Genomic DNA, 24114 nt, shown 5'->3' on the forward strand with positions numbered 1-24114 from the left:
AGTTTAGTCTCACTAGCAAACTTCCTACATCCACGACCCTCCCTTCATCCACAAGATAGGTGACCTTACCACAGAAGAATGAATATACTGAACAGATCTGTCCCTGGAACTGAACCCTGAGGAGCAGCTCTGGTGACCAGCTGCCAGGCAGATGCAGCCCCATCCACCACAGCCCTCTGAGCTCTGCGTTCAGCCAGTTCCTAACCCAGTGCACTGTGCACAGCTCATCCCACAGCTGGGCAGCCTGTCTGCAATGGTGCTGTGAGGGATGGTATCAAAAGCATTACTAAAATCCAGGAAAAACTACATACACTGCCTTTCCTTCATCCATCAGGCAGATGATCTTACAATAGAAAGACATAAAATTAGTTACATGGAACGCTCCCTTTGTGAACCCACTTTGAGTGTGCTTTATGACTGCATTATTCTTCAAATGCCTTTCAATAGCATACAGCATAATCTTCATAATTTTTCCTGGAGCTGAGTTTGGACTAACAGGTTTTAGCTCCCTCTATCTTTTCTCACACCCTTCTTATAGCCTGGAATATAGCAGTGGCTATGTTCCAGTCAGCAGGGACCTCCCCAGACACCAAGACCCTTGTTAGATAATAGAGGAGTCCTGCTGCTAGCATCCTTCACTATTCATTCAGTTAGCTGGAAAAATTATTGAAAAAAGCAAGTAAGAACTCAGCCAGTTTTCTTCCCTATCTTACATAAAATGAGGGGCACAAATCAAGCTTCCTCAAATCTTTCCACCTAGCAAATGAAGAAATACATTTCAGCAAGGCAAGATAGGTAGGAGAATCTAAACCACTATCACTTGGACCTGCTTCTGGAAAGCTTATTGTTTTACACAAAGACTTTGTCTCACATAGACTAACAAAGATGCAGTTCAAATTGGATTGCTTTCAAATGAAATTGAAAAAAGAAGGTATGCCCAACAGTTCAGGAACATTCAATCCTTGGAACTGGAGCTAGTCTGAAAGAAAATCCCAGCACAGATATCATGGTCTCAGAATCAGTTTTTTGTTTTATAGGTATGCACTTATCTGGCCAGAGCAGTCAGTTCTGCTGCCAAGAGCTAACAGTCCAGCTTTTCCAGAAATGCAATTTCCTCTCAGAAATCTACTTCAGAGACCAAATAAAGTAGGGGCATAGAGGATGAACTATTTTTTTTCCTTTATCCATAGCAAAAAACCTGCAGAATAATGTAATTTGAAAGGGCAAAGACTACTGCAAGAAGAGTGAGAGATAACTCAAGAATGATAAAGGTGAAAAATATAAAATATGTACTGTATGGATGAAATAATAAACTCTGGTAATAATCCAGTTGTTTAATACTGTCTTAATTCTTGTTTCTAAAATGCATTAAAAAATCCAGGCTACATTTGTTTTGCTGGATCATGCATTTCTTTAAATGACAGCTCCTTCCTACCTGTTGCCTTCTTTCCTTTAATCCTCTCCTTTAAAACATTATTTAAATAAGATTTTTTTTTTATTGTGGATACTCTTACTTAACAGCTTGTCTTCACCTTGATTTTTTTTTCCTACTGCAGAATATGTAGTTGGTGCCTGGATGAACAAACAGGAATACCATGTTTGTTTTGACATACACTACAAATCTGGCATCACACAAAGTACTTCTTTGCAAGGAAAAGACAGTGAATTGACTAAAAAAAACCATATCCTGTTTAAGAAATAATGAAAACTTAAGGACTGAAATATCCCAGGTCTGTGTAAAAATTGAAGATTGATTTCTAACTGTTCTGAAAATTTCTGTAAGCTGTCTCAAATTTGATGGGTTTCATTTTAATAAAAATAAAAACATGTCAGATACTTTCTCTTCCTGAAATCTGGGTCTAACATTACTCATATTTCATCATTAGCCAATTTATTTGGATATAGAGAAGGCTTTTTCCAGGAACATAAAATCAGGAAAATTACAATGACCAAGCACAACTTGTTTTCTGGGAGAGTTAAAAGGATGAAAGCATGAGAGACAACAGAAGGGAGGAAGTCATAGAAAACTGTACTTCAGACTACAGCAAAAGTTTTATACCCTGACCAAGAAAAATTCTATCACCTTGTGATAACCAACTTAATGAATCAAGCATGAAGAAAGTGCCTATCAGTACAGCCTATGGAAGAAGCCCATCTCTTTATTGTGTTCATGAGAGAGAGGAGAAAGAGCAAAACTAATGCAAATAAATCACAAACAGCTCAATGGTTTTGGCTGAACCACAACAGCTGAATTGCAGACAGCAGCCTCTGTGCTAATGCTACTTTGACATCTCCCAATTCTCAGAAGCTTTGTCTCACTTACCTATACTGGGCTACTGTTCTGTCTTTCTGTCCAGTAACAAAAAATATGGTACTTTGAGGTGGTACTAAAGATGAGAGACCATTCCTAGTAATTTGGATTATTTCAGTCACAAAACCAACTTTAGCTCCACGTTAATTCTCTCCTTTACCATTTTTCTCTAACCCTTTTCCCTACAAGAAAGTGCAAAGCTCATGTTGCAGGTGACTGGAATGCAATTGGATGCTATAAAACCCAAAATGTCATTGCCTGAGTTGTAAGTTTGCTGTCATTCTACTTTCTTTGTCTTTTATTTGAAGTTGTAAAAATACAGCTTTGGAGCCTTTGGGTCTCATTGGGCTAGTTTCAGTTAATTTCAATTTAACTAAAGACTGTATTTTAAGGAAAGCCAATATTCTCTCACTTTGCTCATTTAATGAATATCCAACTTTTATTTGTACTTTTCATTGAGCAAGTAATTATGAGTCTAATGTATAATCCTTCCACAAGTAATAAAACTCAGAGAGGAGCATGGAAATGCCATTCAGAATGCAGCCCTGACTGAAGATTGCACCATGTGTGATGACAAAGAAGAAACATTAGATAGTTTATAAAATTTGTAACATTAGGAAAAACAAGTACACATGAAATTGTTCATTTTACAGACAATGCAGTGTGCTCAAGCAAGCATGGGCTACACATACAACATTTTTTAAACACTACCAATAACTGTGTTTCTAGAATTGACATGATGCTATGTGAAACATAGGGGATTACTCAGCTACTATCACTCAAGTTTGATATGAATTTAAATTTTCAGCAGGTTCCAGTTGAAACACACTGGATTAGCCTGGGTCCATCCAACCACAAAGCCTTTACAGAACTGAATCTCTGCTGAACACAGGTTTGGTCATGCAGTCAGATCAAAAACAACAGTGCAAGTTTGGTTTGTGAAAGACAGCAAGTAATTAATTTTAAAAGCTCCCATTCAGTCTTTTTTTTAAACCATTGTCTGCACAGAAAATGGGACTAATAAGTATTAGCTTCCTGTAATAATTGGTTCATTGAACCTTTTCTGAATCTTAGGCATTCATAATGCCACTCTATTATATGGATATTCTGGTATTTAACATGAATTGACATCAAGCCACAGTCCTTTCCTTTGGGAAGGCTGGAACATTGCCCTCCTCCCTTGGGGTTTTTTTGTTTGTTTGTTGGTTGGCTTGGGTTTTTCCCACAGTAATGTATTATCTTCTGTTTTTTTTATTTTTGTCTTTTTCTTTTTTTTTTTAATTTGACTAAAATATTGGTTTGAAAGAAGTAGGAAACAAGTAAAGGATTAACCCACACACACCAGGTATGGTCCCATAAGCCTTATTTTCACAGGGACAGGCTGAAAAATTCATCATCTACAAACAGACAAAAATTGAAATACGTGCACAGAAAGGAAAAGGTGTCTGGAAGATAAAGGTGTCCTTTTTTCTTAGGGTACAACTGCACACACTCAATACTAGCCCAGAATATAAGATTAATGCTGATTCCATAAAACCTTACATCTTCTAATGAAAACACAGAAATATCTTTAGCCAAGGCAGAAGCCCAGGTACTGAGGTAGTCTGTGAGTGTGATTTATTTTCCTTTAAAAAAAAAATCTCTAAAGCATTGAGCTGAATATTTTGTTTCTTTACACCAGAGACTTACTACAGCAAGCAATATAAGACGAAAATTTATTCATAGAGGTTGTAGTGACTGTAATTGGCTGCCAACTGTATTGCAGGTATTTTACAAAATAATTGATGAAAGGAGCAGAACAGAGATCCTCAGTTGGACCTTTCCTCTCAAACCAATGCATAGCAGAGCTAAAACCTAACACAGCACATCTGTCCTGGCATTCTTCAAAAATACTTTTTTCCCAGAAATAAGGTTAATAATTGAAATGTATCCTTTTGCATACACCTCACAAAACACTGACAAAGGGACATATGTAGTAGAGAGCAATATAGCACAGATGACTCACATTCAAAAACCTTCCTGTGTGCCTTCTGAGGGAGTAGAAGAGATGAAATCATCCCTTTGGAGTAATTTATTAGTATAATGTCACATAAATTAGCATATAACCTCAAGTTAGGATATTTCCTATAATTTGAGTTTAAGTTTCTTTTGAACAATTCCTACACCACTACTAAGAATCTTCATTCTGTCTTGAGCTACTACTGTACAACCTAGAAGTAAAGAACTGACTGTTTCTTAGACTCAAAATTGAAAACCAAAAAGATCATGGCTTCACCTTAAGTAACATATGAATAAGAGGAAGGTGGTTAACATTGGAGTTCTTTCCTTGTGTTCATTCTTCCTTTTATAACCATGCACATCATCAGATCTCAGCTATTTAACACACTGTCAGCAGCACACAAAGCAATCTGTTTTTCACTTGGAGTAAGTTTGACCTTTTAGCATTGTGACAAAGTATCATGACATTGTGATTTGCCAGTGGTGGGATAAAACATGTGACACTGTATCAAGAGCTAGTTATTCACTATTTCTGGTGGATTTAGGGTGATAATTTCCAAAGATATTGAATTTTTCCGCTGCATTTTGACAGAAAGTCAACTAGGAGTTGTCAGTTTTGGTCAGATGCTGTGTTAACTTTTGTGTCTGCAAACCTAAGAAAGAAATTTAAATTCAGATGATAAAAAATTATGAGTCAAGCATAAGGTCTGCTCAAATACTTGCTTATCTTCCATTTCCTTACATTTCTACTCTATATTTATATAGACAGTATCTGAGGTGGGGCTAGAGTCTTCTCGCTTCACCACTCCTTTTCATAAAGTCTGTTCAAAACTTTTCTACCCTAAATATTTAGAAAATATCACAAGTAGCAAAACCAAGTTTGTCATTGAATAGCTTTGTAAGTCTGTGTAGAACCAGGATTCACTTAGAGACCTCTGAAACAGCATGATCTATGGACATCATACCACACAGTTGGCATGCTTATTCTTCCAGTCTAAAGGACCATTAGTTTGTTTTCCAAGAGACACACTATGCATCACCAGGCTCGTGAATTTATTGTCTAGATGAAGCAACAAAGATTTATATAGTGACCAGTTGTTATTAAACATTAGGTTATAGGTACAGATAAACTGAAAGAGAACAAAAAGCAAAATATATGTACCTGTGGGGTAGTGTTCATTCACTGGCCAGCTGTCAACCTGAAGTGTTGCATTGCCACCATTCCTGGTAAAGCGTACTACGTGATATTTGCCATCATTTACAGGTGTGCTTTCCTCTTTAATAGAGATGTCCACCGTGCCAATATTGAAGACTACACCAATCTTGCCTTGCTCCTGAAAGAAGAAAAGAAACAAGTGTTTTAAAATTGCTGCCACTTAGGAGAATGTTCTTGGCCTCTCAGTCTCTAGTGGGTAGTTCTGCCGGTAGATGGCACTGGAGAATACACAGAATTGTCATTTTGAGCTTCTCAGGACACATTTCATTGGTTCTGCTTCACTGCAAACACTTTCTTTCACACTGTTCTTTACAGCATTCACCTGAAGACAGTGACTCATTTGTTCCCATAAAACATAACAGAAGACAGGTGAGAAACCAGGCAGCAAAAATCAGGAGATGTGGATAAAGAGTTATTTGAGCAACATCTCTACTGATTATTACTAGTCACTTGTTATATAAAATGCAGCCACTGACAGGCTGTTATCTCAACACCTGTTTTGTTCTGTTATTCTTCTTGGGAAACAAACAGTCCTCACTCCCCAAGAAAATAATTGTGGGATCCAGCAGGAAGAATGCAGTTAGAAGATGAATGGAACTTGAAGGGAGCAGAAGTGTCATTAGCTGACTTCGAAATCCAGAGGGAAGCTCCTAAGAAACAGGAGCTGCCCATCTTATTTTTCTCCATCACACAGCAAACAGTGCCTTACCGATAAAGCAGTGTTTTCCCAAAACTTTGCACCAGTCACTGACTGAAAGGGAAGAGCTGGCAAAATCTGTTATAATAGCCACAACACTTACTTCCTTCTGAAGGTCCCCTCAGGTGATTCCAAGTAATGACCATATTCAATGACTTTAGAGTATACTCTGATTAGATATATGCATTTAATATTACTGATTTAAACAGCAACAGAAATTCTCATCACTGTACAATTAAGAGCAATGCATCTTGAAACACTCAGTAAGGAGAGACACAATATGCTAGTGTCAACAATTATGAAGGCACATTAAGTGCACTGCACATTTCCAAAACTGGTACAGACAGGCAGAACTAAAATGTATCATATAGGAAGTCAATATATTTGCTAGCTATCCATACTATAAAATTGAAACAACAGAGAGTGGATGGCCATCTTCTATGCAAATATATTTTCCTTGAAAAAAACTGAGGTATAATAAAGGGTGACAGGACAATTCTGTTCCCTTACATATCTGCTTAGAGGGCAGAGGATCCCATTCTTCAGGGCTGTTACCCTAACTTTACCTCATTCACATTAGCAAATCTCAGCAATAAGAAAGAAACTTCTGCTCTTGTACTTGATGGCCATCTTGGATTCCTCTCCTGGATTTATTTCTGTCTCCTGGTAGTAAAAGAAATCTTTTTCTGAAAGTTTCACCGTGTTTCAATTTCTCAGAGAGGTCTTTCTGATTCCTTAACCTTACATTTCAAAGCTTACTCATACCAAAGTACTCATCACAAATTCCTTGTATCTTCACTACCCTTTTTTTTTTTTTGACATTTTCTTCCTAACACCAAGTTTCCTGGTGTCAGACTACAGGATTGTTTTAGGAAAGGAAAGAAAACAATCCTGTAGCTGAAGAGGTCACGAACTCTGGTGGTTCAACTACTTGAAGTTTAGCACTGAAAACAGTAAGCATTTTGGTTTTTTTTCTCATTAAAACAGTAAATTTTAGATTGTGCTAAATTTATGGTGGGTAGGAAGTTTTATGTACATTCATACTGTTATTCTTTGAAGGGACTTTTCTTCAAGATAGCAATATCATCCTTCTCTTTTCACTGGACTGTGAGGTAAGTGGATTGCTGCTCCCAGCAGATGCATGAAATCAGATGCCATTTGGAAACAACCAATGTTTCTTCTCTTATACTATCCCAAAGAATAAGTTTCAGTTAACAAAGACTTATTTCAGATAAAAGCATTGCTGGCACAGCTTTACCACTTTGACATATGAAGTAAGTGATCTCCCAACACTGTTTTAGTGAATCTTTTGCTGGCAACCACATAATTATCTTTATCTGCATAGCAATTACCGAAGAACATGTGATTAATTTTTCCTCAGACTCAAATAATACATAGCAACCAGGTAACCTGGCCACTGATATTGTGGTTTTGCAAGAGATAAACTTACATTTAGCCTCCTGGATGACTTCTCATATTGCTTTTCAATTGCCATCAACACACCAAGCTTCTTTGGCAAACTGTGGCTGCTCTAAGAAGAGTCCACCTTGGTGACAGTATAGCATGAGTAGGTAAGATGAAGACCTGCACCTTTTCTAATGGAACAGATTAGAATCACCACCACAGAGGAGGAAGGGATTAAAAGGTATTCAGCAGAGTGAAAGCTGCATACCTTCAAGCCTACAGGCTTAATGAGGCAAAGGTAAAAACTTGCATGTGGGGAAAAGGATGGTGGGAAGTTCAATTAATCTCTGCAGAATGACAAAATGTTTCTGACTTCTCCTCAGAGGAAAAGGAGATAGCACCTTTCACGATTTCCTTTCCCAGGGCTTGAAGGAAAAGACCTATTTAAAGAGCTAGTGATAAGAGGGCAAACTGGGAAAGAGATAAGATTCTGGAAGCAGAGGACTGCAAAATGCCAGCGGCCTTTAGTCTGATGGAGAGAAGGGGGAAATGAGCAAACTGGTGCGTTCCCCATCCCAAGAGGCATCTCCTCCCAGAGCCAGAGAAGACAGCCCTTCTAAAAGCAGTGTAACACTTTGTTGCAATTAAGAAGAGCAAAAAAATTGTCTAAAAAAAAAAATCATGGTTCTTGTGAACAGTCTATTCCAGCTCTCTTCAGATGACTCTTGGGCAGAGCTCCCTGTGATTCTTTAACTCAACTTTTGCAGAATCACAAGTTCTGAGACTCTTATTTGGACTGAGTAAGAACTTGTCATGACAATGGTTTTGTTCACACAATATGTCAAAGGTAGGGCTACTGAAGCCAAACTGCACACACAGACCCCAAGATACAGTTTACTTATGATTTTTTAAATCTCCAGGGAACCAGACGCTATGAAAAAATTAACAATTAGTTTATGCATTCCTGGCAGAAGAAAAAAATAAAGTAAAGCAAAACACAGAGAAAATGCTACAGCAGAGAACAGTGACCATGGACACAAGGGGCAAATCCTCAATTCATTTTCAACATCTCTTCAAATCCCAGTTTCTTGCACTACAATACTTTGTTAAAAACAGCTTTTACCAAAACCTACCTTCATTCTAAATCTGAAAGACAAGTTTGACCATTACAGTTTAACACTTTATGATGGACACCACCTTTCATTCCTTTCCCCACACATTCAGCTGGTGGATTTTCTTTCCACATAACCAAACAAAGGTATTAACTAGACCAGTAAATATGTGACAAAGAAAGGTTTATATTTGAGCCACTACCTATAACATTTATTTTTTAGCTATAGGAAAAAAAATTATAACTATGCAGCAAGGGAAAAGGTGAGTACAGAGCCACACAGAGCAAACAAGCTACGTGCTCCAAAAGGGTTCAAGAGAATTTTAACAGAGTGCAACTTTTTTCCTCTCTATATTGGTACTCACTGGGTGCCCCAAAAAGTTTCCGTGAAAAGGCAACCATTAATTAATGTTTTTGAAAACTCCAAGTGACATCAAGTGCTGGCACTATGTCTTAGAAAACTGAGAACCATTTTACTTATAAATAATGAAGTGAACTCAGCATTCAATCTATCTTACTTTTTTCTCTTCTTTAAGGCTATTTGCCAAAAAGGATTTTTAAAGTTTTTTCAAGAATTTGTCTTGTGCTGATTTATCCCATAAAATTGCTGCCCTCAAAAGCCACATTACCACTGCATTCCTTACAGTACTTCTGGAGATAAACTTCTGCCATTATGTCTCTAAGAATTTAGAAATATAATTATGATCACATAATGGAATGGTTGTAGATAAGTTAAAAGAACAAAAAAAGCACAAAGTCCTGAAAAAAAAATTGTACAAGGCTTCTCCTTGACCTGTCTACTCTACACAGACTCCTGGCAACAGTTTGTTATAGGCACAATTTCCAAACATTTGCAACATTATTAAATGACAAAGAACTAATCTACAGCCTGGATCAGGAGATCAGCAATTTATTGCCTGCCCTGAAGCACTGGTTCACTTTGTGCACCCTTTTCTTTTACCTTACTGTAAACCAGATTCTTTATCTGTGACAGAGGAGTTATAGACACCTATCTTTTCAAGCTCTACAAGCCCTGAAAATCCAGATATATTTCATTTAAACACTGATTATATACTGCCAATCCGAACATTTCAGCCCTGAGAGCAACTATGATCTGAGAGGAGCAGGTCCAAAGCTTTCCTCAGCTTCTACATTCAACCTCTTCAAAACCTGTTCCTTCAAAACAGGTCTCAGATCTGACATTTTAGCAGGTATGTTTTAACTTTTGTTTCCCTTCATTCAAAGAGAAGCAGAGCCTGTCCTGTGAGAAAATTGTCAGGCCTTTGCTTTCTCCATGCCATGCCTTTACATTTTGAAGGCATCTGTCTTTATGTAGCAGACCAGGTAGGAAGAAAGTAAAATGCGATTGGCAGCAATTTTGTAAGATGAGCAGTTCAAGAGTGTTAGAGGGTACACACACATGAACAACCACATACACACTATGCTCTTTACTCTTAGGTTTTCTTTTTCTAAATCTAAAATTTAAATTGTCCATACTAAAAGTATATATTTGTTCCGTGTGTTCAGAAAGCATTTTATTTCAAAAACCAAGAGAGCTCCAGGCATTAGGACAGATTCTACTCTCAGTTGCATCAATGTGAATCAATAGCAATTCTGTTGAAGAAACTCAATTCCTACTGATGGAAATGGAAGCAGAGTTTATCCCAGCATCTTCTTGTGTTGTTTTGCTTATTTTTCGGAAGCAAAATGTAAAATTAAAGGAAGCATTTATAAAATGTACCTGAAATCTGACTACAATCCCAGGCTGTGTTTTCTCACAGTCATTTTATTGCATAATATTTAAATCGCAACTACTGCACGTACTGCCTCCTCCTCCCACCCTGGCTGGTTCCAGCATGGCTAGACATCAGCCCAAACCTGGCAGACAATACTCCTGGTTACTCCGTCCTGCAGGTCACTGCTGATTTTGCTGCTCTCATTTGAAATTGATACAACCTCTTTTAGTAATACAACAAGCCATTTCACACTGTAGGAATGGTTAGTAAACTTCCCCTCTCTCCCAAAATGCCAGATACACACAGATACACTTCAACCACCCTCTAAACTCAGTAAAATTGCTTTGTTTTGTTATAACCCTGAGAACTGCTCTTCCTGGAATGGCTGTCTTCTGCTTAGGCTCCTACCTTTGCAGTCTATGTTTTTAAAAGAGATTGAACTTTTATTTCTTCCTCTTTGTTTTCACTTCTTTTTTTCAGACTTTCTTTGCTTGATTTCCTTCGTGGTTTTGTTTGCCTTGTTGTTTTTTTATTTTTGCCCTGCCTTAAACTTGATTCTGAATGTTAGTCCCTCTGAAGGATTGCTCCCTCTCTGTGGTTTAGGGGGCTTTGCAGAACAGCGTTAAATGTTGTGAGTTATCCAGGAGAACCGAAGGCATAGATGCATATTCCACAGAGGACACCCATTTATTACTACAACTACAAATCACTGGATGTGAACTTTCACTGTAAACAGAAACTCAGAAAGTTCTTGCTGATTAGAAAGGCAGTAAAAACCAGCATTGTCCTTAGAGGCCTTCCTGGGCTGCAGCTCGAACTGAACGCATGGCTGGGCAGATCTTGCTGGGACACGAGTGCCAATGGGTTTTAGAAGGGCAAATATTAGAACCTGTATTCAGCACAGAGTGTATATATAAGGCAGTTATTTCTACTCTCCTCTGGCTGGCCATATTCAGTGCTGTTTTTAATATCACTGAGAGGTAAGTCTGAAATCAGGATTCAATATGGAAAAAACTCCAGGCCTGGCTAAAGGGAGAGTTTACTGAATGTAGTCTGCCCTTATCCAACATTGACAGCAGGGGAAGAACACTCAAGAATCAGTATTGCCACCCCGGCAAATATGATAATCAACAAAACCAGCAAATGCTCTGAGAGAAATTACATGTATTGAAGCTCACCTGACCTGGAAGTTTTTTGATCAGGGTGCCAACACTTCACAGTTATCTTGAGAGAAGGAAAAATGTTAAGGGAAAAGGAAACACACAGGTTAGGTAATTTTGTTTGATTTTTAAGGGCTGTTATAAGGAGCAGCAGGTAATTTTTTGTTATATACTGTTCTTGCTTCTTTAAGGTGCTCAACCAGATCTACTCAATGCCAGTTAAAACCTATTTATCAGAAAGAATCACACACACACAGAGGACAAATATACATAGAAATTATTACCCTTTGGGGGCATGGTTTTTAAAAGAAGCATTTCTCAGCAATACATAATTTATAAGGCTAAAAAGGACAATTGTTATAATCTACTCTCCTCTAAAATTTTATAGGAGGTCATTTATCTTGTCTAAATTGATTCTTTTTTAAACTACAGAATATATTTTAGGGCAACATTTATGATTTTCAGCTGAGGAAAGATGGCTTAGATTCATTACAGTTGCTACTATGATGAGATTGGCATAGTGTTGAACAGGGTCAAAAAAGCAAGCGGAATTCAAGAAATATAATGAAAAAGAACAGTGTACAAAAGGAAAACCTCTATTATAAGTTAAAGGTGGACCATTGACTTAAATTCTTGAACCCAGTACACAGATCTTTATAGGCCCTCACAAAAAGGAAAAGAGGAGATATAAAAGGTTCCAAAAAGTGGTACACTTGAAACTGTGTATACAGTTACGAAGCAATGATTCAGCTTTGGCTCTTTTTAACTCAAAGAACTACAAATACCTAACAAAAGCATTTGACGATTATGTTAAAGCAAAAAAAAAAAAAAAGTACCAAATTCATGGGAAGACTCAAGAGCCACTGAATACAGCAATATGAATATAACCTGCTCAGCTCCTCCTGTAAGCAGATCACTACTTTTTAACTGTTACTGTCTATAATACTGAAATGCCACCTAGCATCATACTGCCACAAATGACTTATAAGTCTGTGATCAAGCCAAAATTTTCTTGAATGTTGTTCCTGATTCTTGCTCATTTTAAGAAGTGATGAAAAAATTAAATTGTGAAATATTAATGAAAATCTAATCTTTTCCATTGAAGGTTTAGGAAAGGTAACTTAGATAAACATCTGTCACAACCATGCACAATGCCTTTAGTCCATCCTCAGAGCAAAAAAATAGATAGAGCAAAAGACTTAGGATTCCAGTTTCATCTTTCCTTGACTGCAAACTCTCTCCTCAGTTTTACAGGGCGTAAGAGAAAACCACTCAGCTCTCTGAGTTTCTTGCTTAAAACCAGGTTTTCCGATCTTTCATTTAAACTTCCCCATGGCCCTGAAACTCCTTCAGTTTACTTGTACCTTTTTTTCAAGAGGAGACATCAGAAATTTTAAACTTCAGTTTACAGAAATTACACAATCTTACCATGAGGGCTCACATTTGAGGCTTATTCACCATTATGAACAGTTAAATTCAGGAGTGCTCTCTGGAAATGTTCCTTGAATTCAAAGATGATCTCTACTCTTTGGTTGAAGGCACATTACATTATTTGGCTAAAGTAAAATTTATACCAGTTTCCTTGTTAAAAGTTTAACAAATTTTCCAAACTCTCCTTCATTTTTTGCCAGTTGAAAGTTTATGTGGGACACAGATGATAATATAGTACTTTTTCAATGGCCCTTACAACAAGAAATTGTAGCACAGCAATACAGTGCCACTAAAGTATATTTTGCTCCTGACTCCTGGTCTTGAACTTTTTTTGACCAAACACCTTTGCAGTATTACAGAAATAGATTTACCAGTAGGATATGAAATTGCCATTCTCTTGGTTTAATTTTACCTACTCTCCTTGTCTCCCTGCATCTGTCTTTCAACTTTGCCTTTTGTCTAATAAAAGTTTATTTTATAAACAAAACTACCCTGAAGACAACCAAATAAAAAAAAATGACAAGAAGCTCAATTCTGTGACAGTTCTACCAGGGTCAGGAGTGGCTCATTTTGTACAACAACACACACAAGATATTTTCACAAGATATTTCTTTTCAAGAAAAGACATGAAATGTACAAGCTGCTTGTTTATTTCAGCCTGCATCAAATAAGAGCTTTACACATCACTGAAGCAGTTTAGGTAACATTAATACATAATATCAGCAGAATTACTCTTAGGAATTAATTTTACACTCACAGCTTACATATTTCATGTAAGGTGATACTATTAGTATAGATTGGTATCTTTAAAATTTAACTCACTCACAGAGGTAATCAAGCTTAGTTAGATAGAGTACAGGGTTGAAAGAAAAGGTTTTTGCTTTTACTGCTGGTCTGCTGTACCTTGAAAAAGCCACTTTAATTTCTCTCTCTCCAGTTTGCCTTTTTATAATGTGAAGCCACATTATCAAAAGGCTTATCAAACAGTATATTTGTATGTGGAGCTGTGGTATCCAGTGGGGCCTCCAGATGTTGTTGCAGTACAGTTAATTAATATCAAGCAGGGTATCCTGCTTTACATTATCATCATTACCATGATGAGGCTTGTACTAAGCTTACCCTAAACCCATTTCCTCAAATCTGGGGAGTGCTGTGGCATATCTAGTTGCTCTTTTATCTGACACCTGCCAAGCCCAGTAATCAGTGGTATTCAGCAGTCTTAAAAGGGAGGCTTCCTTCCGTGCCATTCAGTGCCTAGGATGCAGTGCTCAATTAAATCTTTATTCCTGTTACCTGGGACAGCACCAGTACACTGCCAGCCAATTAACAGGCAGTAAAATGTTTCAAGAAACACATGCAGGTGTGTTTAGGCCACACAATTTCCAAAAAACAATTGTTATTACACAGCTGGTGAAACTCCAGCTACGAGGCTGCTAAACCCCAGTCATTTAGATATCATACTGCAGAAATTAGCAGCATGCTGAAAAGGAGAATATCCTAGGGAAACAGAATGCAAAACAGATTAAAGAGGTGATACCTGTCTAGTGGTTCACTAGCAAATACATTATTCAGATGACTAATTTGTTCTCACAGACTAAAATACACATCATAAAAATATGCCCTATCTGATGGTGTGAACTCCAACTATAATTAGGATTAAGTATTCTGACAGTGCCTTCTGAAACTATAAACAGTATATCCTGAAAAGTTTTGAGAAATTATACCTTGTAGATATGATTCTGCACTAGGTCAGAAACAGGAACCATTTTGAATGTTGACACAAGCCTCAATTTTCCCAGAGAAGACAACCAATGCATATTGTGGGCTGCATTTTAAACTTGAAATATGCTTAAGCTGCTGCACTCTTCCAGAATTATAGAAGTTTACTGATTAAAAGTAGGCCTTTACCTTTCTAAGAGCTGCTCTGCAACTCACTCTTCAGACAAAAACATGACCAGCTGCTAAAATGTCACATCCACTCAATAAAGAATGACTGCAGTAGGAAGTCACATTTTAGTAGGGCACAAGAACAAGGAGCTTGCTCCAAAGCAGAGATTTTCCAGGAGAAAATACACCCATCCATCTCACAACATCTCCCCTGGAGCTTCAATCCACTGGGTAACATTGCCAACAATTTGTGCTGGCAGAAGCTAAAGTGGCGGTCACACTCCAGTGGTCTGAACCTTGCTGGACACCAGACACTCACCAAAGCCTCTCTATCACTTCTCCAATTCAGCAGGACAAGAAGAAGAAATAAAATGAAAGGCTCATGAGTTAAGGGCAGGGAGAGATCACTCATGAGTTGCTGTCACCGTCAAAACAGTCTCAGCTTAGGGAAATTAGTTTAATTTATTACCAACCAAATCAGAATAGGGTAATGAGAAATTAATTTTAAAAACACTTTCTCTTTGATTTTCTCTTCTTTCACGCCCTAACTTTACTCTTATACTCTCTGCCCTCTCCCTGCTGCCTGCAGCACCATGGGCTTTACCATGGGCTCTATCCCACTGCCATTGCTCCTGCTCAGCAACGTTTGCCCCCTTTTTAACTATGTTTCCACAGAAGTTATACCACTGTCATGGACGGCCTTGGCCACCAGCAGGTCCTAGTCATGGAGTTGGCTGGCACTGGTTCTGTCAGACATAGGGGAAGCTCCTGACAGCTTCTTACAGAAGACACCAAAACCCTGCCGTGCAAACCCAATACATACACAAAATATGGAGTTAAAGATCTGATACTTACAGGCCACGTGGTATAAACCATGTACCTTAACTACTAGACTTTCTTATCAAAAGCATGGGTACAATTGTGAGATGTCAGTAAGCTGAAGAATAGAATATATTATTCAGTAACAGCAATCAGAGCTGTCTGTCTCGACCCATAACCAAGAGAAAAGTGAGCATTTGTCAAGAAGATGGCATTAAAAAAGGACACTGCATTCTGACAGGAAAGGTGATTACAAATACCAACTTGCCACCATAAAATTAACCCAAGTGCAAGAGCTGTAGAAGTGCAAGGGGTTAAGAGGCTTTGGACAGATTTAATCTATTTAAACTTGGTTTTGCCTAGAGTATATTTTTTGCAAACTCTCTTCTCTTAATCATAAATAATATCATAGAGTTTCAGAGCGGTCCAAAAATAGGTATTTACGTGTATTATATGACTAAGCACTATATAGTACTGCATTTTCCTTTTTTAATGTTTTCTTTACAGAATTTTAATACAACATAATTCTAATAGAATTTAATGTATCCAGAGCCTACGTTCTATGTTTCTTTTGTAATCTATGAAAAGATTCCATAAACTGTGTAATATCAACAGCCTACTGTAACCAAAGTAGTCTTCTTTACAAGACAAGCACAAAGTCTGAACTAAGGTTCATTAGGTCTCTCCAATCCAACAAGAAAAATAAGGAAATGTGAGGTTTTGCAAACACAAACAGTACCTAGATTCAATAACAGCTTATTTCTAGTTTTTCAAAGCTTGTTTTCTTAAAATGGTAGATTTCTGTCATATAATGTGGCTTTTGAGATGTGGCTGGATTCCAGCTGAAGGCCTTCCTAATCCTGAATCAAAGAGGCTTCCTAAGATTTTTAATGGAAGCAGTACATTAAAAATACATGAACATTCCAGTATAAGAAACTTATATTTCTAATGAAAATACTCTAATTACTCAAAATTATTTAATACTCTACAGATGGTATGACAGAACAGTGATAGATAAGAAACAGTGGAATATTAGACAGAGATGGAAAAAGAGAAGAGGAGAACAGTGGTTTGAAGACACAGTGCACAAAGGAAGCCATCAGTACCATTTGGAGCATGCTGGAAAGCAGAGACAAAGATAAATGACTCAACAAAATTTTGCAGGAACAAGAAGTTACAGGAAAAGAATAAATAACTGAAATGTACTTTCATTCTTAAAACACTACCTAGCAATTTACATTACCATAACTTTGCTACCAAGGAATACTTCAAACACCCATGTTTTACATACACATAGGATGCAATAACTACTACATAGATCAAAAGGCTGCATCCAAAACTTGTTGGAAAAAGGCCGTCACATCAAGACTGACTTTTCCTACAATGATGAGAATTTTATTAAATCAAACTAGGCAGCTGGGAAAAAAAAATACATCTTTGCTATTTGCATATTTATTTTGTGTTGCCGAATTTGCTTATTTTCTGGCAAAGGGGTACCAGCTGAGCCCCTTGCCAAGTTTGTACTATGTTAGTTAACACAGAACTGCCGATGTCAAATTGAAACTTGATAATTTGGAATGGATGTCACCAAAAAAGCTGAAGTACTTCCAGTAGTGATTTTTTTTGCACAGTAGGTGTGCGAAACAGTAGTGAGTAAGGAAAAGGCTAATGTCACAATTTCAGCTTCCATACTTCTTCCTGATAGCTTCTCTGTACTTTCTAGGAAAAATGTTATGAGATGTAAAAGGACAGCCAATGTAGCAAAGGAAACTCCTGTTTTAGGACTGTGCTGAGATCCTACTCCTTGTGTAATACCAACAGTGCTTAGAGGATGAGTGTCCTATAGGTTCTACAACACTTTGAAATCTGTAGGAGAGAAACACAAAAGAACTTAACATAAGGATGCATTCCATTACTCAGCCTCCCTTGTCCCTGTGGCCACTCACTTATTCACATTAGCTTCCATGGGAAGAAGCTATGTTTCATCAGGCCTGCACGAAGGGACAAAGACTCCCTTTAGAGACGCCCTTTATTCAGAAAACAGTTTAGCTACCATTAGGAACACTGAAGGTAAAGGAAACTCATGGTATGGGAGGTAATACCAGTACAAAAACAGCCCTAACACGTCCATTCCTTGATCAAAGAATAATTTTTGTGAATAAAATGGAGAGGCCAAAGGAATTTAGAGATACAGGACTGTTGTGATTTAGACTATAGAGTTTATGCTTACATACTGGAAGAAAAAGTTTTCTTGCTTTCGTCCAGCACTTTGTGATTTAGCAACACTCAGTAAATATTACCCAAGTGCAAGAACAGAGTTCCTCTGTTCATTCATTATTTTGTCAGCAGGCTGCTGAAATTATTAGGTCAATTCTGACATTTCTACTCAGGAGAAAGCCCTACAGAGGACCCAGATCTGAAAAAGGATTTAGTTTGATACTGTATGTTCAGCACAAAATAACATAGCCTTTAAAAATCAAATTTAAAGACCTGCCACTTTGTTTAGGGGAATAAGAGTAAGATGGGCTTTATCTTTTTGCAATGATATGACCACAGCCCCAACTCTCCATGTTTTCTCCTTCCTAGACAATTTAGCCATCTGATGAGTTGATTGGGAGAGACAACTTGCAACAGGCTGATCTTGTAAAATACAAACTGAAGGAGCAATAAGGGTGATGGATGTCTGTGGCCAACTACTGTGGTTGTTGTCTGTGTCTTCAGGCAGATGGAGGACAGCACTGGCAGCATATGGCACGGGAGTTTGGGCTTGGAAGGCAGATACAGCAGACTCCTGACAAAAGGAATTAAACCCAAAGCAGCATGGTGGCTAGCAAGCCAGTCTGACAGACTAAACTGTTGATCACCTTCCTCATTTCTGCACCTCTTCACCTCTTACTCAGTTCTATAGGCTCCCACCTGCATTCCTAGAGCTGGCCTTTTAGCTCTGCCTGCAGAGAGGGAGCCCAGTAGCCTTAGCTGGAGATGGGCTAGTGTCAACACTCATTTGGGCAGATGCAGCTAGGCAGCAGTGGTCAGTTGGTGAAGCTGGCCATGGTGAACCTGGCCTCAAACACTTCCAGGGATGGGGCAGCCACCATTTCATTAGGCAACCTGTTCCAGTCCCTCACTACCCTCATAGTACATATTTACATACTAATCAGAAATTATACAGTATTTTAAACAGAGCCATTTATTATAAGAACATTGGCTTTCACGAGAGAAAAAAAAAAAGCTCCCGAGGTCCATATACACTGTCAAGATTCAAGAGATTATTTTGCAAATTGGTGGACAATGCTAGTGACACAGTCTTGCCAGGCTATAAAGAAAGTACCAACAAAACAAAGCAGACAGTATGTGTATGCATGTGTGGACACCTCAAGAACAACAAATAAAGGAATGCTGGCATGGATTCTCTGTGTTTGTAGCTACCATGTGTTCTACATTTAGTCATATTACAATTAGAAGATGAGAAAATACAACAAAATAGCATGTATCTGCTTTTTGCAAAAAAAGATATGGTCCTGCTTTTACAAAAGAGATGGTCCTGTTCATCTCCTTGGAGTCCCACTGCTCCTCTGTATAAATATCACTATCCTCAAATTGCTTTCTACTTCATTACAATATTAATAATCAAAGACTGTCCTTCAGAAAATAGATATAGTTGATTTGGAACAAGTAATATGAAATTTATGCTGATCCACCAAACACCATTCATGCTCTTGTAGCAAAGAAGAATTAAGTACACGACATAAGTGAAAGAAGCTCCAGGGAATTCATGCAACACCAGCCTGCATGCAAAGATAGCCTATACTAACACTTAAAAGGACGGATAAAACAAACAGATTGCAGTTCTGTATCATAAAATCACGATGGTCTTTTTTCACACCAGAATACAAGTTAACCTAATTACAGTCTCCCTAAATAGATGGGTACAAATGCCAGCCTTAATGCACAGCAGATTCCTGCATCAGGGTTCTGAAACTTTCAGAAGGGTTTGCACAACTTCTTCTTAATGACCCTTAAACAGCAGCAGAACTGCCCCAGTGTGGGAAAAGAGATCATCAATGAATGGTCAGAATACATCAGGGAGCACAGCAACTGGTCCAATATCTCAGGTTTATTATAAAAAAAAGCATCAAAAATTTTAAAAATTCCACCCTATGATGGCTTTTAAACTTCTCAGATTTTCCATAATAAAATAATTACAATGGTTTTATTTAATTACCAAAATTTTTTTAGAATTCTAATTTCTAGAAATATTACTCATTCTTACATTTGGTCTGTATTTTCATCCTCCCTTTTCCTTTGAACAAAAAAAAAGAAGCAGAAAAGATGACAAAATGAGATAAATAAGAAATCTTCTTACCATTTATAAGCCTGAACTTCAGATATTTATTTTATCTGAAGACACCATTTTCTAATACAAACAGCAATATTATCTTCAGTGGGAGGCATTCAAACTCTAAAAATGTGTCCAGTTAAAATCTTGCTTTATAACATTTGTAATTTATTTTTATCTTTCCTAGACAAAGAAATATGTGGGTTTCTCAAATTGAAATTACATGCAGAGCATAACCACTTCAAACTGGTAGCTCGTGAGGGCCACTGTTACCTTCAAAAAGGGACACCATAATCTTCTGATTTTGTGTACTACATTTATTCTGTGTGGTCGTTGCTCTTGCTACAGAGGCTGGCCTTGCTGAAGCTCCCTGCCAAACTTTGGGAAGCGTTATCTCAAGGGAACAATAAGAAGAATTACTATCAAGGGAGATAACACTGCAGTCCTTTTAATAAGGACTCTTCTCGACATTGAAGCATGTGCTACGTGGTGGCAAGGGAAAGTTTGTTTAATATAATTTCCTCACAGAAAGTTATTTGAAACTTATATTGGTCTGCTGCTTTTTAAAACGTAATTATCAATTCATTCTTATCATGATTCACTTTCTTCTTTCAGGTGACTTCATCTCAGATTGTTTGGGCGTGATTTTGCTTTTAATTTTGCATATTAAACAAAGATACAACCCTAAAGTAATTAGGGCTGAGTATCACAGTCAGCGGTTAACAACCCTACAACCTTCAAGGTGGCACTGGAGACATCCACCTCCCTCAGCCTTCAGGGCTACATTTCCTTCTTTATTCGTGAAACCATGTAGGTGGTTTCAAGAAGAAAAAAGAACATGAAAGCCTTGCCATCTTTTCTAGCAAACACTTCTCCAACAGGATGATCTGAAATGGGAAGGAAGCATGAAAGAGGCTTTATTGTTTTTGTGAGAAAGGTTAATAGCAAGAGCTGCCTTTAAGAAAGAAAATAATAGAAAAGAAAAAGGTGAGGGAAATGAGAAAAACCCAGCAGCTATGTCTCAATTTTGATCAAAGCAATAGAGAAGGAGCTGTGCTGAGTGTCTCCCCATTTTCCTGGGGGATAACTTTATAGACATGCAAGATATAATACTTAGTCTCTTTTCTTTTTATAACATCCAACTACATGCAACAAACAGCAATGAAAACTCCCTATGTGCCATCCTCACTAATCAATGGCACCATCTGAGAGGACTCCAAGAAAAGGAGTGAGATTCAAAACCTACAAAACTTTCTCTTTTCAGGTTTTCAGGAAAGATGAACAGAAAGGAGTTCTGAATTATTCTGGGTGCATACTAAAACCTGACTTTTTTTAGGATTTGCAATTTTTTCAACACTATCAGTTGGGCTGAGAGTCCAGCTCATTTGCTGTAGACTACCAAACAGTTACAGAAGGTTTGGCATCTACTTTTATTACCTGTGTGGATTGAGATCAACTGCTAACTAGAAATTAAGGGCATTGTTTAATCCTGGCAGCATTCCTTAGACTTCAGTGTTGCTTATCTAGAATACAATTGGCTTGAAAACTGTTTCTTTAAATTGATCCTCTGAGTCTTCTTAACCCTGTTAGCAGTGAGGGCTTGGGTATTCTGCATTATTTTCTGAGATTTGCCTGTGGTTTATTTGCAAAAGCCACTTTTCTATCATTGCACTGACAGACAAATAGAACCCGCACTTAACCCTGCCACATTTGCCAGCTGAACACAAATCAAAGATATCCACTCTTCATTGTCAAAAAGATGAACTATTTTCTGTCCAACTCAAACAGCCCCACTATATCCAGATCAGTTGCTTTCCAGAAACGATGTAAACCACAACAGCAGGTCCTGACCACTAACGTCTCAGAACCTTTCCCTCTTTTGACTAGGGGTTTATGTGTACTTTTCTTGCTGTGACAAGCAATTTTGAAAACACTCTGTAGTTCCATTTGTGTATGTCACTTACAAGTTATAGTGCTTTTTGTCTTGTATACCAGGGTTGGAACAAGGATATGAATTGCTCTTTCCTGGAGAGGAACTCATAAAACTACGAGAAGGAAAAAATGGGAGAAATTAAGCAGGAAGCAGACCCACAAAAGCATCAACACTATGTACCAAAATACTACTGCTAGCACAGATCAGTGTCTCTGCTGCATGTCTGAGATAGCTGAAAAAGAGAACAGATGCAATGACTCATGTCACTAAAGGTACAGGGCTTGTGATCAGAGCTGAGTTTCCTGGATTCTTAAATCAGCAACTTTCTTAAATGCTGAATTAAAGGCGTTTTAGATTGTATTTGAAAGTTACAGTTGGTTACATTTGAGCACACTGACCTTAACAATGTTACATTAAATATTTTCTTTTTAATCAAGGTAATAGCTAAGCTCTGAAGATGGGTAATGATTTTCACTTTGTTAATTTTACTGTTAAATGGAAAGCAAGACATAGAAACAGATTAGCAGAGCAGCATGACAGAAGGGCCCTTTCAGCTGGCCTGAGCTGTGAGGATGCTCGCAGGGCAGAGGCAGCAGTGCCAGGGCCAGGCAGGCTGTGTGTGCAGCAGCCCTGAGCTCAGGATGGCTCAGCACCCCCAGATGCACACGCAGCTCCGTGGAGCAGCCAGCACTCAGCACGCTGGCTGCTGGCCTCACATCACCCTTAAAGTTCTGCACAGATACAGGGGAACCCCTTTCCCCAGCAGCACAAGGGCAGTTCTGCAAGCTTCTTTTCTGTTGGCTGCTGGAGTGTTAACACTGGGTGTCCTTCCAGCATGAAAAGGGAAAACTTATGTGTGCCAGCAATAACTTAGGCAGCAAACGACCTACTTGGGTTACTGAAGTTCAACCAGATTGCAACATGATACAATGCTGTTATCATGTAACATAATCCTACAGTTTCAAGAGGATTACTTAGATTTGAATTAGAAATTAAAATTAGTTGTGCTATACAGAGACTTTTATAATAGGAAAGTCTCAAAAAACTCAAAGTACTTCAAACTAGGAGAGCTAAAAAAAAGTGAAAGTATGAGATATACAAAATAATGCATGAAACTGAGAAGTCAAGCACTTTGATTAATCTTTTCTGATTAACAGGTAATTAATAAAACTATTTTATCCATGTCTTTTCTTTTTTTAAGACACACACTAGTTCAAAATCCAGGCACATATTTTCTATAAAATATTTTTGAGAACATTTCATTAGGAGTTAACATTCAGAGAGATAACAAAAATTTCTAAGGATGTAATTTTTAAGGATGCAATTTTCTTTTCAAGAAACCAAGAATAAAGACTCTTGTACTCCAGAATATAAAATGAACTGATAGTGCTTAGAGAAAAAACTTTTCTAAGAGCCCAAACCAGGAACTGCTTCTTCTCCTTCTGTTGGTTTTGCTTGGTAAAATTTACTGGCCAAGACATTCCCATCTGGAACACATCAATAATTCCTTGGTGTTCAAAATTATCATTCTGAATATAGGAGCTTTTAAAAGTTTTTGTCATGGATTTGGGTCCTGTTTCCACAAGTAATAAATGTTTAATTTGTTTATGCAAAATTAGGCCCACTCATCTTATCTAATATATGATGAAAAAAGGTCCTTTACCCTTCATAATTACAATAGAAAAGTGTTAACCCTTAAGACAAGTAAACAGCTTTCATCATGCTTTCTTTTTGAAATTATCACATTTTTCTTGCTCACAGGATTTATTACAGAGTAGGGGAAGATTCTCATTGGATCGATTCTGAAAACACCAGTAGCACATCACTGCTCACCAGGTAAAGGAGGACAGCTGGGGGAGCATTTAGTCCAGTGACTGGAAAACAACAAGTCATTTGTTTTTTTGAAGAAAGTAATGGTTTAATAAATCAATTGGAGCTCTTCATGTCAGAAGATCTTAATCCTATCCCTTATGTTAGAAGGGACTTGCTGTGTAACTTGCAATCATAATGGCAATTTTCCCCCTCTTTCTTTTTTTCAAATGAGAACATCATTTTTATTAAGTGGGTACAGA

The 24114-nt window shown here is 37.7% G+C and overlaps 1 protein-coding gene across 25 annotated transcripts in view; it reads right to left on the reverse strand.

Moving 5' to 3' along the window:
- NRXN3 (neurexin 3) overlaps nt 1-24114 on the reverse strand; it is a 706103-nt gene that overhangs the window by 130264 nt on the left and 551725 nt on the right. For all 25 annotated transcript variants that reach the window (XR_010028287.1, XR_010028288.1, XM_063160199.1 and 22 more), the window contains one exon: nt 5472-5643. Coding sequence is in view for 23 of the 25 variants with exons in the window: in XM_063160199.1 (XP_063016269.1) it covers nt 5472-5643 (172 nt within the window). In the remaining 2 variants the exon portion in view is untranslated. The remainder of the gene's footprint in view (nt 1-5471; nt 5644-24114) is intronic.

Source organism: Melospiza melodia, chromosome 6 (assembly GCF_035770615.1).
Source record: "Melospiza melodia melodia isolate bMelMel2 chromosome 6, bMelMel2.pri, whole genome shotgun sequence".
NCBI classification, from domain to species: domain Eukaryota; kingdom Metazoa; phylum Chordata; class Aves; order Passeriformes; family Passerellidae; genus Melospiza; species Melospiza melodia.